Consider the following 18,641-nt stretch of genomic DNA (forward strand, 5'->3'; position numbering starts at 1 on the left):
TGCACCCAAACAGAGGTTTACCCCCACATACGGGGTATCGACATACTCAGGACAAATTGCACAACAACTTTTGGGGTCCATTTTGTCTTGCTACCCTTGGGAAAATAAAAAATTGGGGGTGAAAAGATCATTTTTGTGAAAAAAAAATTATTTTTAATTTTTTCGGCTCTACGTTATAAACTTGTGTGAAGCACTTGGGGGTTCAAATTGTTGACCACACACCTAGATAAGTTCCTTAGGGGGTCTAGTTTCCAAAATGGTGTCACTTGTGGGGGGTTTCCACTGTTTAGGCACATCAGCGGCTCTCCAAACGCGACATGGTGTCCGATCTCAATTCCAGGGAATTCTATGTTGAAAAAGCCAAATGGCGCTCCTTCCCTCCTGAGCTCTACTGTGCACCCAAACAGTGGTCCCTCCCCACATATGGGGTATCGGCATTCTCCGGACAAATTGCACAACAAATTATGTGGTTCATTTTCTTTTTTTACACATGTGAAAATAAAAAAAATTGGTTCTGAAGTAAAATATTTGTGAAAAAAAGTAAAATGTTCATTTTTTCCTTCCACATTGCTTCAGTTCCTGTGCAGCAACTGAAGGGTTAATAAACTTCTTGAATGTGGTTTTGCGCACCTTGAGGGGTGCAGTTTTTAGAATGGTGTCAATTTTGGGCATTTTCTGCTACATAGACCCCTCAAACTGACTTCAAATGTGAGGTGGTCCCTAAAAAAAATGGTTTTGTAAATTTTGCTGTAAAAATAAGAAATTGCTGGTCAAATTTTAACCCTTATAACTCCATAATAATTTTTTTTTTTTTCCAAAATTGTGCTGATGTAAAGTAGACATATGGGAAATGTTATTTATTGACCATTTTGTGTGACATATCTCTTTGATGTAAGGGAATAAAAATTCAAATGTTGAAAATTGCGAAATTTTCAAAATTTTCGCCATATTTCCGTTTTTTTAATAAATAAAAGCAAGTAATATCAAAAAAATGTTACCACTGACATGAAGTACAATATGTCACGAAAAAACAATCTCAGAATCAGCGGGATCCGTTGAAGCGTTCCAGAGTTAAAACCTCATAAAGTGACAGTGGTCAGAATTGCAAAAATTGGCTCGGTCATTAAGTACCAAATTGGCTCTGTCACTAAGGGGTTAATCTGCTCTTTGTTTATGTTTCAGATTGATCTAAGGGGTAACAGGGTGTAATTGTGTACTCTGTTTCACGACGCATAGCGATGGAGAGTATAGCCTGTACTGTTCAACCTCTATCCTCTCTCATTGAAGGGGATGGATCTTATACCTTGACGCAGTCGGAGGTCAGGTACTGGGGCGGTGGTCCACAAGTCCAAATGTCTCCTGCCGCAAGCTCATAGTATCCCACGTGTTGCATGGAGAAGGAGATGGAAGTCCCTAGGTCTTCAGGACGGTGTATGTTCCCTTTGGGGTATCACGTCCTTCCTCCATCTCTTCCTTTCTCCCCCACCTTTTTTCAGGGAAAAAAAAAGCTAAAAGAAAAGAGGGGGAACAAGATACCCCCCCTCTTGTTGAGCAGTCATGGGTGCTGCGAATCGTAGGTTAGGGAAGAGAGGGCCATGGTTTGAGGTGAAATTGGGGCCGGCGGTCCAGCTGTAATGACTTGGGCTGTAGCTGGGCTTAGTGCAGGGAGATACAGTTGTGCTCAAAAGTTTACATACTCCAGTAGAATTTTTGCTTTCTTGGCCTTTTCTCAGAGAATATGAATGATAACACCAAAACTTTTTCTCCACTCATGGTTAGTGGTTGGGTGAAGCCATTTATTATCAAACTACTATGTATTCTCTTTTTAAATCATAATGACAACCCAAAACATCCAAATGACCCTGATCCAAAGTTTACATACCCTGGTGATTTTGGCCTGATAACATCCACAGAAGTTGACACAAATGGGTTTGAATGGCTACTAAAGGTAACATCCTCACTTGTGACCTGTTTGCTTGTAATCAGTGTGTGCATAAAAGCTGAGTGAGTTTCTGGGATCCAGAGAGACTCTTGCATCTTTCATCCAGCCACTGACATTTCTGGATTGTGAGTCATGGGGAAAGCAAAAGAATTGTCAACCGATCTACGGGAAAAGGTAGTTGAACTGTATAAAACAGGAAAGGGATACAAAAAGATATCCAAGGATTTCATAATGCCAGTCAGTAGCGTTCAAACTGTGATTAACAAATGGAAAATCGGGGGCTCTGTAAAAACAAAACCACAGTCAGGTAGACCAACAAAAAGGTCATCCACAACTGCCAGGAAAATTGTTTGGGATGCAAAGAAAAACCCACGTCAGCTGAAATACATGACTCTGAAAACTAGCAGTGTGGCTGTTTCAAGATGCACAATAAAGAGGCACTTGAAGAAAAATGGGCTGCATGGTCTAGTCGCCATAAGAAAGCCATTACTGTGCAAATGCCATAAGTATCTCACCTACAATACGCAAAACAGTACAGAGACAAGCCTCAAAACTTCTAGAATAAGTTAATTTGGAGTAATGAGACCAAAATTGAACTTTTTGGCCACAACCATAAATATTACATTTGGAGAGAGGTCAACAAGGCCTATGATGAAAGGTACACCATTCCTACTGTAAAGCACAGAGGTGGATTGCTGAGGTTTAGGGGATGTGTGAGCTACAAAGGCACAGGAAACTTAGTCACAGATGAAGGAAAGATGAATGCAGCACGTTATCAGCAAATATTGGAGGCAAATTTGCACTCATCAGCCTGGACGCTGCACATGGGACGTACTTGGACGTTACAACATGACAACGATCCAAAACACAAGGCCAAGTCGACCGGTCATTGCTTACAGCAGAACAAAGTGAAGGTTCTGGAGTGGCCATCTAAGTCTCCTGACATCAATATCATTGAGCCACTCTGGGGAGATCTCAAGAGCGCAGTTCATGCTAGACAGCCCAGGAATTTACAGGAACTTGAGGCTTTTTGCCAATTAGAGTGGGCAGCTTTACCATCTGAGAAAATAAAGAACCTATCTACAACTACCACAAAAGACTTCAAGCTGGCATTGATGTTTGAGGGGGCAATACATGGTATTAAGTAATGGGGTATGTGAACTTTTGATTAGGGTCATTTAGAGTTATCAAAGCAAAAATTCTGCCGGGGCGTGTAAACTTTTCAGCACAACTGTATGTGCAGCACATTTTGAGCAACTTATCCAGGCAACTGTGTGTGGCAGGGTGTAGTGCCACATCATGTTCAGGGAAGTGCAGCCGATGCTTCATCTGGACATTCTCTGTTGGACGAGGATGCTGCCACTCTTCGCTGCTGCTGTTAGAGAGGGAGGGTGGATTCTTGTTTGTGCAGGCCCGCCCTCCAGGCTTTTAGCTCCATCAGCAGGCCGGTCGGTTAGTGGAAGATCAGCCAATCAGAAAGTGGATGCTGCACCCACTCTGCCCCTTTCACCCACACCATATTTTGATATTTATTCTGAGAGGGTATTGCAACCATGCGGTGGCATTCTTTCCTCTATCCTGGACTAAGGCGCTGCCACTTTTCTCGTACGGACCTAATGACACCACCAGCTGGTATTCTCTGCGGACTTCATCAAGGGAGCTTTGTCTAAGTAGGCTGCTGTGTCTGAGGAGCTGATACTCTGGTGCACACCCACCAGCTCAGCCCGCCCTGGTTACCTATTATGCGTGTTGCCCGTCACATCAAGTTTTCCGCTGGTCAATCTGTTGCTTATTGTGCCACCTGTACCTCCCCTTCCCCCCCCCTTGCTGATGTCTGCTCAGGAGACCCATGTACTGGGTGAAAAGAGTGTGCCACCCTCTGCATGGGCTCAAGCCTTAGCTCATTAGGTACAAAATTAACAGGGTTTCCCAGACTCTGGTTACAGTTGTGGAACGGTTACTGTGGATTTCTACTGCCTCCAGGACTCTGACCCCCGCTATGAGTGAGACAGACCCTCCAGCTACCCCACACCAGCATGACCGATCATGAAGGCGATCCAAGTAACTTTGATGCAGTTCATTGTCCAGGTTACTGTCCAATCCACAGGAAAGGCACATGCTCTATCTCTCTCCATCTTAAGGGTTACAATCCCCTTAAGAGTCAGAGCTTAGTTTAAGCTTGGAGTCTGTTCTGGATCCCTTATCAGGTGGGGAAGTTAAGGGAGATGGCAGAGAGTTTGGTTTCAGCTGGGAACTCATCTCTAGGGGTGAAGAAGGTGGATCCACCTCCCCTCGCTAACATAGGATCCCTCAAGTGGGGTAAAAGCGTGTCTAGATAATTTTCTAATCAGTTTGTGCGTGTGTCACAGAAAGTTTGGGAACACCCAGACAAAGGTTTTCAAAAATGTTGATGCATGCAGGTGATGGATCCTTTACAGGCGGAGCTGGTAACATCTTGGTCATATCCACCAGAGGTGAATACGCCTGTGTCCCGCATATGTACAACTACCACCCTTCCCATCTCTAAGATGCAGCACCTTGTAATCTTATAGCTAGATGTATGGAATCTATGTCCAAATCTGCCTTTAAAAGTGGCAGGCTTTGTCTTGTGCACAGGTTTTCTGACATGTGGTTATCTAAGACCGTTACCGCATGGGTGAAGCACATGCGTTCGATCTCAAAGAGTAAAGATGGCTGAGTTATCTGACCAGATTGCTCAGGCCTGCAGATACTTGTGTTTTGCGTCCTTGGATGCTGCAGAGTGCTCGACTCATGCCACAAGCAATAGTGTGGCCATCCTCCGAATTTTATGTCTAAAGGCATGGAGGGCCGTTCTTGCCTCAAAAAAGTTTGCCTTTTCAGGGCTCACGTCTTTTTGGGGCTATATTATTCAAGGTTATTGTTGACGCTACAGGAGGTATAAGCACTCTTTTCCATCAGGCCAGGGTGAACTACACGTTTTGCAGACTCAAGTTTCGCCCCTTTCACCAATTTTCAGCACCAAGTGAGGCCAGTCGTCAGAGACTCAAGGCCTCCCAGAGAAGAAGGAGATCAGCATTCAGGTACAAATCCGCTGAGTGGCTTCAGAGGTAACAGAGGAACCAATGCATAACAGGCTGCTCCCGCTCGGGAGTTCTTCTTGAGTGGGAGGCCACCTCCTGTCCTTCCAAAGAGCATGGCTGCAAATTGTATTTTCAGAGAGGAAGAGAACTAGAACTCTAGTGCCACCTATTGGAAGTAGCAAAAGAGCATGGCTGGAAGCGATCAACGACGTCTGTGTCAGAGAGGTAGTCTCTTCAGATTACAGGATAGAGCTCTCTGCCTTCTACCAGAAAGGTTTTTCAGATCCTCCACTATAAGAAACCGTTTTGAACAGGGATGGGTCCAGGTTTTTGTGGGCCCCGGGCAAAAGAGTCTCAGTGGGTCCCTTTAACACATACCACAATTCATGATGCACAGCTACAGCAGAGAAATATAGGTATAGTGCAATGGCAAATATTTTACTTACTGCTTACTTTACATGAGTGATATCTATTGTTAATTCTACAATAGCTCAGAAACTAGCGAATCCTCGCCGCGCCTGTCACATAGTTGCGGGGAGCCAAAGGGATGGCATGACAGCCGAGGATCTGCAGAAGACCCCTGTGCTTGTCATAGCAGAAACATTTATGTGGCAACAGTAAAACTAAGTTTCTTTCCCATGCCAGAGACAACTTTTGGACATCCCATGATTTCTGAGGCAACCTACAAATAAAGATTTTTTTACTCATCGGAAAACATCTTTCTCGTAGCCTTTATTGGGGGACACAGCACTTGCCCTTGGTTGCCCGGTCAGGCATATATTGATGTTGTTTTTCAGATGTGGTGTAATTGAATTATGCTTCTGTTACTTGCTTTAAAGAGGTTTTCCCACGAACAAAAGTAAATTTTAATCACTAGATCTTTGAATAATAATAATTTCCACAATTGGATGTGTTAAATAAAGCCTTCCTGTGTTGAGATAATCTTATAAATGTGCCGCTGCTGAGTGCTGTGTAATGGCTGTGTCTGACCATACAGGGACATGGTCTGATCATACCACAGCTCCTGGGCAGGGAGGGACATAAAACAGAATACAGACATTACAGAAGAGGATCACAAATTATTCTTTCTGTGAGGTAAAACATTGCTTAAAAACAGAGAATTAAATATTTTCCATCACAAAAACAATCTGCTGTGATCCCCTGCAGTAATGTCTGTATACTTTTTTGCTTCCCCCCATGCCCAAGAGCTGTGGTATGATCAGACCATACCCCTGTACGGTCAGACACAGCCATTACACACTATACAGCAGGGGCACACTTATAAGATTATCTCAGCACAGGAACATTTTATTTAATCGCTTCCTAGTGTGGACCTTATTTTCATTCCAAGATCTAGTGAATAAAATGAACTTTTGTTCGTGGGAAAACCCCTTTAATACTTTTCTTGCTTCTCCTACTGCTTTCTCACTAAACCGAGGCGGCATAATGCTAGTAGATGACGTGTAGTCTGATAAGGAAGTGACAATTTTCATTTATGATGTAATAATAAGTGTTAACCTCCAGGTAGCAGCAGCCTATCTCATGGTTTCTGTGTCTCCCAACAGAAGCTATGAGAAAGATTTTTCAATGAGTAAAAATTATTTATTTTTTCTAGGTCAGGTTCACTTTAGTGAATTTTCCCATTACCTGAGGGTGACTTGCAGTGTGATACTCTTTCATAATCTCAACACTATATAATTTATCAACCGGCTGAAAAGGATTAACTGCAACCACAGTGCATCCAGCATTTGTATAGAAAACATCTGCTGTATATCTTGATTGGAGACATTTCAAAACTGTAATAAAAGAGAAAATTCATCTAAAGAGCTGAAAAGGCATGAAAAGAACACATGCAATACAAATTAATCTCTTTGCCCCTGCTAAAGGGTATCAAATCATGTATAGGGGGTGGGAGGCTGACAATTCTGGTCATCACCAAGTACTCAGATTGTGATGATGGCCTTTATTTTAACCACAGATGGAGGCTAGTCTCTCAAAACCCTGTGAACTGGTATTGATACATTTTTTTCTGTATATAGCACCATGCTGATGTAATACAGCCATCTTACTATTATTTTTATCATGAAATGTCACGTTAATGTATGAAATAGAGTATGATTTTTCATTTTCCCTCGTTATCGCACACGCTGTGGGCTCCGACCCCTCTACCCCTTCCCACTGCCTTCGCTGACCTAGGCACAATCCCTGTGTATCTTGAAACTCCTCTCTGCTCTTTCCCCCTCTGCCATCGGAATGATAATTACCCAGGAGTGTGTTCAAGTTTCTTTTGTCTAAACCCATGTGCTTGCTGAAAAGGGGGAGATATTAAATAAGACATAATGCGCCGCCAGTGTATGACAGGAATATGCCAGACACATATTCGGAAAGTGCGTTATAATAGAGCTTCACTGCGGCACCGGTCGCTAAACTTTAGCTCCAACAGAACCTGAGAAATGGACTGCTCCTGAACCGTGTGAACTAGCTAGTCCGAGTTCAGACTCATTTGAAAGCTAAATTCAGTATAAGATGAGTGATGTGTGTGCTGTTACTCTGCTAAGTTCTCCAGGCAAGGTATGATAATTATAAATTTTCATACCAAAATGTGCACCCGGGCAGCAAGGGAAGGGTGCAGGTAACTCAACCCCTTTAGTGATGTCACAGCCTACAAGTATCAGTTACTGCCACTCAACCCAGCCTTCATTTCTGCCTGGGACCTCACTGCACCAAGACTCCCTGATGAATTGGGATATCTGGCTCCTCCCACCAGCATGGTTGGCCTGAAATGATCTAAGCAGAATGTGAGTGTTATTCTTCTTTAATCCCTTTTTTATATTATTGCTTGTACATATTTAAATTCTCTCATAGTGTAAAATCTTTATATACCTTTTGTAAACACTGCCAACCTTTTCGGAGTAAAAGTTATAATATTTACTAGCTTTGTTAGCTTAGTTTTCCTTGCTCTAAAACGTACCCTAAGTGCCTGAAGTTAATAACACTACTAATTTGGGTTGGCTCGAACCCCTCTGTGGAGAAATATGAGCTGGTGGCAACGAAGTGTGTTCTGGGCCAGGTGGGTACAGCTGGCAGTGACGGAACAGGGTTTTATAAGCTTTTGTCTGGCTGCGGACTGAGCATTTATAATTCCCTCGCTGCAGCGTGCCTACTAGCCAGTCCACAGTGAAGCAGCCCGTCCAGCGACTAATTATCCTAGGTGTAGTTCTCTGACTGATCTGAGGGTAAAGGAGGCGCCGGAGAGCTGCAAGTTCTGCAGCGGAACTGTAAAACGGGATATACATAAATCCCTGCAGTTCGTGATATTGTAGCAGCAGTGGGATAACTAAAATAAGCCCCTGAGGTAAATTGATAGGTCAATAGCCTTGTTTGTGTTTTTATCACATTGTAGCAGTGGTGAGATAACTAAGATTAGCCCCCCTGCACATGTGATAGCCGTGTGCTGGCCAAAGATCACCCCCTGATTTGTGACAAAAAGGTTGTATACATCTGTATGCTAATGTTACAGCATCGTATTTTCTCTCATCCAAGAGAATAGTGCCGATTATGCTACTCACACTTATCAGATTTTTTCGGATGAGATGAAAATAGAAAAAAATTCTTCATGTCCATTCCGTCAGTCCGTGTCAATCATCAGAGAGCAGCCCAATTTTTTTCCACAGTCACTGACTTGCATAGCTGAGTGCAATCTGAATATCAGATGTAAATAATGCATGCTGCAATATGAACAGACTCAGTCCAAAGAAAAGAAGCGCATGTGTGCACAGCCCCATAGACTAACATTTGTCAGATTGTGAATGATGTGGTCTTGGATTGCATTTGGATTGAAGTAAAAGGGTACCTGTAACCAGGACTGATAGGCTGCCACAAGGTACAGCCAGTGTCACTCAGGGCGCTGTTACCCCCGCCCCTGTGACTGAATACTGAATGCTGGCGGGAGGAATAAAGAACATTTGGCTGCATTTGGCTGTATACAGGTGCCGGGCAGCATAATAATACTATTAACCTGCAGATTACCCCCATATCTGCAGGGTAACAGTTATTCCTGGTGACAGGTTCCCTTTAAGGTCGTCTGCATGAGCCTATGTAGTGAGGCAAATCAGGACAGTATGAAGCGTTGGATTGATTGATAAGTTGTTAAAGTGTTCAGTGAAAAAACTTATCATGGGAACAAAAAGCATAGTTACTTACCGATAACGGTTTTCTTAGAGCCCATGACAGCACCACAGAGAGAGAGAGGGGATCCGCCCTTCAGGGACAGGAAATCTACAGGATAAAAATGGCGGTTCCTCTCCCCTGCATCAGTTTTGTTTAAAGTGAAACAAAGTCCAGCTCACCATAGTCGACATCCCGTGGAACTCGGAGCACGGAACCGCTGTGTCGGCGGTAGAAGAACCAAGGAAATGATGAGAAATCCAGCTCAACGAGGTAGTGAAAAAAAATCTTCCTTTATTCACTTCAAATCATATTCAGTGGAGGATAAAACATCAGCAACAACATGGATTAAAATCCAGCTCACTACCTCGTTGAGCTGGATTTCTCATCATTTCCTTGATTAGTTTTGTTTACAGAGCAACGGAGGTCCTCCAGGTTAGTCACAACAAAAAATATACAATTTTATCACATTGCTTAACAGGTGAACACCGTGTCTATACAGAAAAAATACACTTCATACAAAAGAATGTGCTCACCGCACACGTGATGAGGGGGGAATAATTGGGTGCTGTCATGAGCTCTGAGAAATACCATTATCGGTAAGTAACTATGCTTTTCTCAGTCCCCCATGACAGCACCACAGTGAGAATTTCAGAGATTATTGCTTAGGGAGGGACCACAGCCTGTAGGACCCTTCTTCAGAAGATTAAGTCAGATGAAGAGGCTAGGTCTAAGTGGTAGTGTCTAAAAAAGGTTGAAGGTGATGACCAAGTGACCGCCTTACAGATTTGATCTAATGGTACCTCCGACCTTTCGGCCCAGGAGGTCGCCATAGCCCTTGTAGAGTGGGCCTTCAGTCCCTCCGGAACGGCGTTCCCGGTGGATGAGTACGCCAAGGCTATCGTGTCCGTTATCCAACATGCTATAGTGCCTTTAGAGGCTCTGAATCCTTTCCTGGGTCCCTGGAAGCAGATAAAGCGAGACCCTTCCTTCCTATGCTTTTGGGTGGATTTTACATACTGAACTAAACACCTTTTCACATCTAATGTGTGGAACTTTTCTTTCTTATTTCTAGCATCTGGACAGAAGGAAGGAAGGATTATTTCCTGAGACCTATGGAATCTGGACAATACTTTGGGTAGATAGGCAGGGTCTGTTTTTAGTATAACCTTATCATCTTGGAGATCACTTGTTCTGCGGGCCGATGTTAGGGCTATCAGGAGGGCAGTTTTAAGTGATAGAATTTTAAGGGGTATTGATTCTATAGGCTCAAACGGAGATTCTGTTAAAGCTGACAAGACTAGATTCAAATCCCAGGCTGGTAACCTCTGTATAGTTACTGATCTAGACCTTGCGGCTGCTCTGACAAACCGTGTTACCCAAGGGTTGGCTGCTATGTTTTCACAGTACAATGCTCCTAGGGCTGCTATCTGTACTTTTAAAGGTACTCACTGAAAGGCCTAGATCTAAACCCTTTTGTAGAAATACTAATATTTCAGCAACTGGGACCCCATCTTGTAATCTTACCCCGGAGGTGGACAAAATTTTTTTCCAGGTTTTGCCATAGATTTTTGTGCTCACAGACTTTCTACTTTTCATTAGTGTAGAGACTTACTTGTCCGAAGACCGTCTTTCCTTCAATAGTGACCTTTCAAATTCCACGCTGTTAGGCGGAGATTCTCCGACTGAGGGTCCCTGTGACAGGAGGTCCGGAAGATCAGGAAGAACCCAGGGATCGGTGACCGATAGTATCCTCAGCCAGGAGAACCAGGTCCTCTTGGGCCAGAAGGGGGCTATTAGGATGAGCCTGGACCTGTCCTCCCTGACTTTTCACAGAACTGCTGTGACAAGGATAGTTGGAGGAAAGGCATACGCAAGACTGTGTCCAAGGAATCATGAATGCATCTACGGCCTGAGGGTTCCCCCTGGGGTCTAGGGAACAAAAGCTTTTCACTTTTCTATTGTGCATATTGGCAAAGAGGTCTATTACAGGGATTCCCCACAGATCTGTGATTTTGTCGAAGATATACTGATTTAGAGTCCATTCTCCTTCTTTTAATTGGGCTCAGGAAGTCCACTTTCTGGTTCTCTACTCCTCTTATATGTAGGGCAGAAAGGGATAGGAAGTTGTTCTCTACTAAGCTGAAAATTTCGGAGGTGGTTTTCATTAGTGCTTGAGATCTGGTACCCCCCTTGTGGTTTAGGTAGGCTACCACTACTCGGTTGTCCGAAAATACTCAGACATGATGCCCTTGTAATTTGTGTAGGAAAAACAGTAATGCACGACTCACTGCCCACAGTTCTTCTTGGTTTGAGGAAGCCTCGAGTTCCTGATCTGTCCATACCCCGAGTGACCCTGTTGTCCAGGTAAGCTCCCCACCCTGTGGGACTTGCATTTGTGGTAACTATCCGAGATACCTCTATCACCCAGGGAATCCCTTTTGACAGGTTGTTGGGATCCATCCACCAAGCTAGGGAATGAATAGTAGCTAAACTTAGTCATGTGACTTTCTAAACGTCCCCTTAGTATAACCAGGTTTCTCAGAATGTCCCACTGGAGGTGTCTCGTGTGGAGTTGTGCCCACTGAACTGCTGGAAGGCAAGCAGAGAGGGACCCCAGTAATGACATCGCCTTTCTCAGAGTCATGGAAGGGTTTGAGCGAGCTTCTGACACTAGATTTACCATCTTTGTCTTTTCTGGACTGGGAGGCGGCATTCTTGAGAAATAGAGTCCAAGGTGAGACCCAAAAATTCCTGAACCTTGGTTGGTTCTAGTTTTGATTTTTGAAAGTTTACAAGCCAGCATAAGTTTTTTAGAGTATCTATCACTCTGTCGCATTGTTGCTCACAATCAGAAAGTCGTCCAAATATGGGACTATCAGAATGTCTCTCTCTCTCAGATGGGCCATCATTTCCGCTATCAGTTTGGTAAATATGCGGGGTGCAATTGATATGCCAAAGGGAAGAGCTCTGTATTGGTATTCCCTTATCTCTCCTTTCATGACCACTGCTAGTCTGAGGAATTTCTGAGAGTTCTTGTGAATGGGGACGGGGTAATGATCGTCGCTGAGATCCAGTACTATCATAAAACAGTTTGGAAACAGGTTTTTGATCGTTGACTTTATTGACTCCATTTTGAATCTCTGGTTTCTTACATAAGTGTTTAGCTTTCGTAAGTTTATTATTGTCCGGAAGGACCCGTCTGGCTTGGGAACTAGAAATAATGGGGAGTAAAATCCCTTCCCTCTCTCCAGAGGGGGGACTTCCTGGATGACAGCTTTGTCTATCAGTTTTATAATTTCCAGCTCTAGGGATTCTTGTTGTTGAGGAGAGGACCTCAGCGGAGTTACCAAGTAGTTTTGGGGAGGTAGGGAGAGAAAGTCTATTCGAAGCCCCAATCTTATTAAGTTTAGTATTCAAGGGCTGGTTGAAATTTTCTCCCAGGCCGGGAGGAACTGAGATAATCTCCCTCCCACCCTGGGGGAGTTGTCACTTGGGGGGGGGGGGTGGGGGGGAGGGGTTCTATCCATGAGGCATTACCAAAAAGGAACCCCTTGTGTTGTGAATTCTGTGGCAGAGTTCACTCCTGTGGTCACAAGTGGTACTTCGGCTGATTCTCTCTGTGAGCTTCCGTTTGTGGAGGAAAGTGGTACTGCAGCTTCTGAGTTTCCTCCCTCAGGTGATCTGGTGAGCTCATTAGCTGCTTCTCTACTTAACTCCACCTAATGCTTTGATCCATGCTTCCTGTCAATGTTCCAGTGTTGGACTTGTGTATCTCTGGATCATTCCTGTGGCCTGCTGCTCTGCATAGCTAAGTGCTTCTTTGCTATTTGTTGCTATTTTTTCTGTCCAGCTTGTCTATTTGTTTTGCTGGAAGCTCTGGGACGCAAGGGGTGTACCTCCGTGCCGTTAGTTCGGTACGGAGGGTCTTTTTGCCCCCTTTGCGTGGTTTTCTTTAGGGTTTTGTGTAGACCGCAAAGTTATCTTTCCTATCCTCGTTCTGTCTAGAATATCGGGCCTCACTTTGCTGAATCTATTTCATCCCTACGTTTGTCTTTTCATCTAACTCACAGTCATTATATGTGGGGGGCTGCCTTTTCCTTTGGGGTATTTCTCTGAGGCAAGGTAGGCTTATTTTTCTATCTTCAGGCTAGTTAGTTTCTCAGGCTGTGCCGAGTTGCATAGGCAGAGTTAGGCGCAATCCACAGCTGCCTCTAGTTGTGTTTGGAGAGGATCAGGAATTGCGGTCTGCAGAGTTTCCACGTCTCAGAGCTCGTTCTATTATTTTGGGTTATTGTCAGATCACTGTATGTGCTCTGATCGCTATGTACATTGTGTTACTGAATTGCCTATCACAACACCCTTGTCCCTTCTTTTCTCTTCATCCCATCTGCTCTGCTCCCTCGGTGGTCTTCTAAAAAATTTCCTATTCCGAAAGGGCTGTTTAGTGAATGGTGGGGCCAGGTTAGGGAACCCTTTTTTCTTGTCACCTGCTTTCTGCAAGATATCATCCAGGGTCTCTCCAAATAGAAACTTGACCTCACATGGGATTGAGCAAAGCTTTTGTTTAGTTTGTAGGTCACCTGGCCAACTCTTTAGCCATAATGTCCTCTGGGCCGCATTCAAAAGGGCTGCAGATTTAGATGCCAGTTTAATTGAGTCGGCAGATTAATCTGCCAAAAAAGCTGCCGCACCTCTTATCATAAGGAAATACTTTATTCCTAGGCACTCCATCCCTCAGCTGTTTTTCTAAGCTGTCAACCCAAATCATTAGGGGTCACAACGTGCAAGCGGCTGCTATGGCTGGTCTTAAACATCCCCCTGCCGATTCCCAGGCCCCTTTAAGGAAGGTATCTGCTCTTTTAATCAAGAGGATCTTTCAGAGTTCCCATGTCCTCAAAGGGTAGTGCGAATTTTTTAGAGGCTTTAGCTACCGCAACGTCGAGTTTAGGGGCTTTATCCCATGAAGTAGAAGCCTCCTCTTCAAAGGGATATTTTCTTTTTAGAGAGGGGACCAATGAGTTCTCTCTCTCTGGTTTTTCCCACTCCTTTTTAATTAAGGCTTGGATGTTCTCATTAAGAGGAAAAACTTTACGCTTTTTTTGACCTAGTCCCCCAAACATTATATCTTGGACCGATTGGTCAGGATGAGGGTCCAACACCCCCATAGTCGATCTTACTGCCTTTACAACTGCGTCAACTTCATCTAGGGGGAAGCAATGACGACCTCCACTCTTGTTATCCGAAGAGGAGAAGCAGGAGTCCCTTGTATCGGAGTCTCTACTCTCGGGAGTTGCAGGAATCAGAGTGAGAGTAAGCAATACGTTCCTTCCTTTTAACTTTTCCTCCTCCTTAAAGGGAATTAAACACAGTTTCTACCTCTGACTTAATTACGGATCGTAACTCAGAGGCAAAATTTGGGGTTTCCTCATAAAGGACTCGTCCACAGCTTCTTATCCCAGGATTGCGGTAGAATTTTTTCACACAAGGGGCAGGTTCTGTGTTTTGTTTTTCCGTTTTTTTTCCTTGCCTAAGATAAATGGAGAAGAGGGGACCCCAAATAGTGAACTTTCACGAAGATCACTCACCAATCTGACGCAACCACAGGTACCGGTTCTGGAGGAGGGGTAGGTTCCTGTAGAGTAGGGTCCGTAGTTGGTAGCTGGTTAACCAAACTGGAGCTTTTGCTGCGCTGCGTGGAATGGCTGCTGGACCTAGGACTCTGGGTGCCATCAGGAGTTTGCTTTTTCTTTATATCCGGTTTTGCATGTTGGTGGTGGCACTGTTGCTGCTGCAGCGGAGGTTTGAGCTGCTGGTCGCTGTCTTCCATGGTATCTCCTTTGGATGGCATGCAGCAAGGAGCTCCTTAACCTACTGCGTTTTAAATTTTGTGCCTATTAGCCCCTCCCCCTGTGGCTGTGTCGCTGGGGAAGCGCAATCTCTAATTTTTTTTTCTTCCTTTTCCCTTTCTGTGCATGCGCACGCCAAAGGACCCGGAAATGCTATGTATAGATCCAGGGCGGCGGCCATCTTGGTGCACCTTATGCACTCAATGCGCACGCGCCCGCCCCGAACCGGAAGTTTATTACCATTTCCGGTGTCGGCATCCATCTTGGAACTCCTCATGCGCGTCCGATCCCGGGAGCCCCTATCTCCTATCCGGAGTGGCGGCTGCCCCCCGGTCATGCTCCAGACCCCTCGGTCCCAGCAGTGGCGGCTTCGGACACCGCACCAGCCGTGACAGGGGCATCCCCGCTGTCAGAACTCGGACTGGCCAGCTCCGGATCCTCGGTTAAAGCTTCGGAACATCAGGTACCATTCTAGCAGGTTCCCAGTCAGGGACAGGAAACCAAAACTGATGCAGGAGAGAGGTACCGCCCTTTTTATCCTGTAGGTTTCCTGTCCCTGAAGGGCAGATCCCCTCTCTCTCTCTGTGGTGCTGTCATGGGGGACTGAGAAAAGTAAATTTTCTAAGAACATAAACACTATATGGGAGGTATAGTCTGCATGGTTTCCAAATAAACATTTCAAAATAAAATGACAACATGAGGGTAATTCTTTATTTCCTCAACCAGAGGAGTTGTATTAAGAGAATCTGTCACCAAGCTTTTGCTACCCCAACTTAGAGCAGCATGAAATAGGGGCAGAGATCCTGATGCCATCGATCTATCACTTACTGGACTGCTTGCTGCAGTTATTTAATAAAAAAATGTATCAGCTGCAGATCTAGCTGTTCTCTGAATGCTGAGCTCTGTATAACCCCGCCCTCACCATTGATTGACAGCTTTCTCACTATTCACAATGTAAAATCAGTGGTGTGGGGGTGGTTATATAGAGCTCATGAATATGGAGGACTACAAAGCAGCAGGTTTATGCTCTAGTGGTAATCTACTGCTGATATAACAGTGATTTTAACAAAACTACAGCAAGCAGACCAGTAAGTGATACATCGATGGAATCTGAGTCTCTGCCCCTAATTATGCTATGCCTAGATGAGGGGGGCAAAAAATTGGTTAAAGATTGACGTTAACGAAGGCGTTACATTTGTTATCTTTTGTACAGCAATAAACAGCCTTCTTAATGGATTGTAAGACCATGCTTATAAAAACAAGTACTCTCCCAAATTGCTGCTTAAAATTTGAGGACATTCTTGAGATATGTAACACTTTTGTTTACAGTTTGTTGCCTAGTAGACGGATCACCACTGCAGTCTAACCAAGCAAGCACACTGATAATGATCATATTCAAAATAGTGATCACAAGCTGGATATAAAAGCCCCCCTAAGCACTGCGCATGTTCTGCATGTATAGCAGTGGTTGTCAGTCTCCAAGGCAATGTCTCCCGTGCGCTCAAACGGGTTTACCCCAACATATGGGGTATCAGCGTACTCAGAACAAATTGGACAACAACCTTTGGGGTCCAAATTCTCCTGTTACCCTTGGGAAAATACAAAACCGGGGGCTAAAAAATAATTTTTGTGGAAAAATTTTTTTATTTTCACGGCTCTGTGTTATAAACTGTAGTGAAACACTTGGGGGGTTCAAAGTTCTCACAACACATCTAGATAAGTTCCTTGGGGGGTCTAGTTTCAAATATGGCGTCACTTGCGGGGGGTTTTCTTTTGTTTAGGTACATCAGGTGCTCTGCAAATGCAACGTGACCTGAAAACCCACCTCTTCAAGGAAGCTTACAGCCTGTAAAGACCACACGGCCACCTCAACACCATTGGAGCTACTGCTACCCTCGACCTACTGTCTCCTTCCCCATAATCCTGTAGAATGTAAGCCTGCAAGGGCAGGGTCCTCTTCCCTCTGTAGCAGTCTGTCATTGTTAGTTTGTTTACTGTAAGTGATATTTGTATTTTGATGTAACCCCTTCTCATGTACAGCACCATGGAATTAATGGTGCTATATAAATAAATACCGTATATACTCGAGTATAAGCCGAGATTTTCAGCCCAAATTTTTGGGCTGAAAGTGCCCCTCTCGGCTTATACTCGAGTCAAGGTGGGTGGCAGGGTCGGCAGGTGAGGGGGTGAGGGCGCTGAGGCATACTTACCTGCTTCCAGCGATCCTGCTGCTCCCCGCCTGTCCCACGATCTTCGGTGCTGCAGTTCTTCCACTGTTCAGCGGTCACGTGGGACCGCTTATTAGAGAAATGAATAAGCGGCTCCACCTCCCATAGGGGTGGAGCCACATATTCATTTCTCTAATCAGCGGTAACGGTGACCGCTGATAGAGAAAGAAGCTGCGGCACCGAAGACAGCTGTCCGGGAGAAGGAGCCGGACGCCGGGACCAGGTAAGTATCGCATATTTACCTGTCCCCGTTCCAGCCGCCGGGCGCCGCTCCATCTCCCCGGCGCCTCTCCGCTCTGACTTTGCAGGTCAGAGGGCGCGATGACGCATATAGTGTGTGCGGCGCCCTCTGCCTGATCAGTCAGAGCGGAGAGACGCCGGGACCGGACGCTGGGAGCTGCAAGCAAGAAAGGTGAGTATGGCATTTTTTTTTTTTTTTATTGCAGCAGCGTTATATATGACACAGATATATGTGGAGCATCTATGGGGAAATATGAACGGTGCAGAGCACTATATGGCACAGCTATGGGGAAATATGAACGGTGCAGAGCACTATATGTGGCACAGCTATGGGGAAATATGAACGGTGCAGAGCACTATATGGCACAGCTATGGGGAAATATGAACGGTGCAGAGCACTATATGGCACAGCTATGGGGCAATATGAACGGTGCAGAGCACTATATGGCACAGCTATGGGAAAATATGAACTGTGCAGAGCACTATATGGCACAGCTATGGGGCAATAATGAACGGTGCAGAGCACTATATGGCACAGCTATGGGGCAATAATGAACGGTGCAGAGCACTATATGGCACAGCTATGGGGCAATAATGAACGGTGCAGAGCACTATATGGGGCACAGCTATGGGGAAATATGAACGGTGCAGAGCACTATATGGCACAGCTATGGGGAAATATGAACGGCGCAGAGCACTATATGGCAGAGCTATGGGGCAATATGAACGGTGCAGAGCACAATATGGCAGAGCTATGGGGCAATATGAACGGTGCAGAGCACTATATGGCACAGCTATGGGGAAATATGAACGGTGCAGAGCACTATATGGCACAGCTATGGGGCAATATGAACGGTGCAGAGCACTATATGGCACAGCTATGGGGCAATAATGAACGGTGCAGAGCACTATATGGCACAGTTATGGGGCAATAATGAACGGTGCAGAGCACCGTATATGGCACAGCTATGGGGAAATATGAACGGTGCAGTGCACTATATGGCACAGCTATGGGGCAAGAATGATCTATTTTTATTTTTGAAATTCACCGGTAAATGCTGCATTTCCACCCTAGGCTTATACTCGAGTCAATGAGTTTTCCCAGTTTTTTGTGGCAAAATTAGGGGGTCGGCTTATACTCAGGTCGGCTTAT

The 18,641-nt window shown here is 44.9% G+C and overlaps 1 protein-coding gene across 3 annotated transcripts in view; it reads right to left on the reverse strand.

Moving 5' to 3' along the window:
• MYO19 (myosin XIX) overlaps nucleotides 1-18,641 on the reverse strand; it is a 411,745-nt gene that overhangs the window by 365,502 nt on the left and 27,602 nt on the right. For all 3 annotated transcript variants that reach the window (XM_069756629.1, XM_069756628.1, XM_069756627.1), the window contains exon 3: nucleotides 6,652-6,800. In XM_069756629.1, the coding sequence (XP_069612730.1) occupies nucleotides 6,652-6,684 (33 nt within the window). In that variant the 5' untranslated portion in view covers nucleotides 6,685-6,800. The remainder of the gene's footprint in view (nucleotides 1-6,651; nucleotides 6,801-18,641) is intronic.

This window comes from Ranitomeya imitator, chromosome 3, assembly GCF_032444005.1.
Source record: "Ranitomeya imitator isolate aRanImi1 chromosome 3, aRanImi1.pri, whole genome shotgun sequence".
Classification (NCBI taxonomy): Eukaryota; Metazoa; Chordata; class Amphibia; order Anura; family Dendrobatidae; genus Ranitomeya; species Ranitomeya imitator.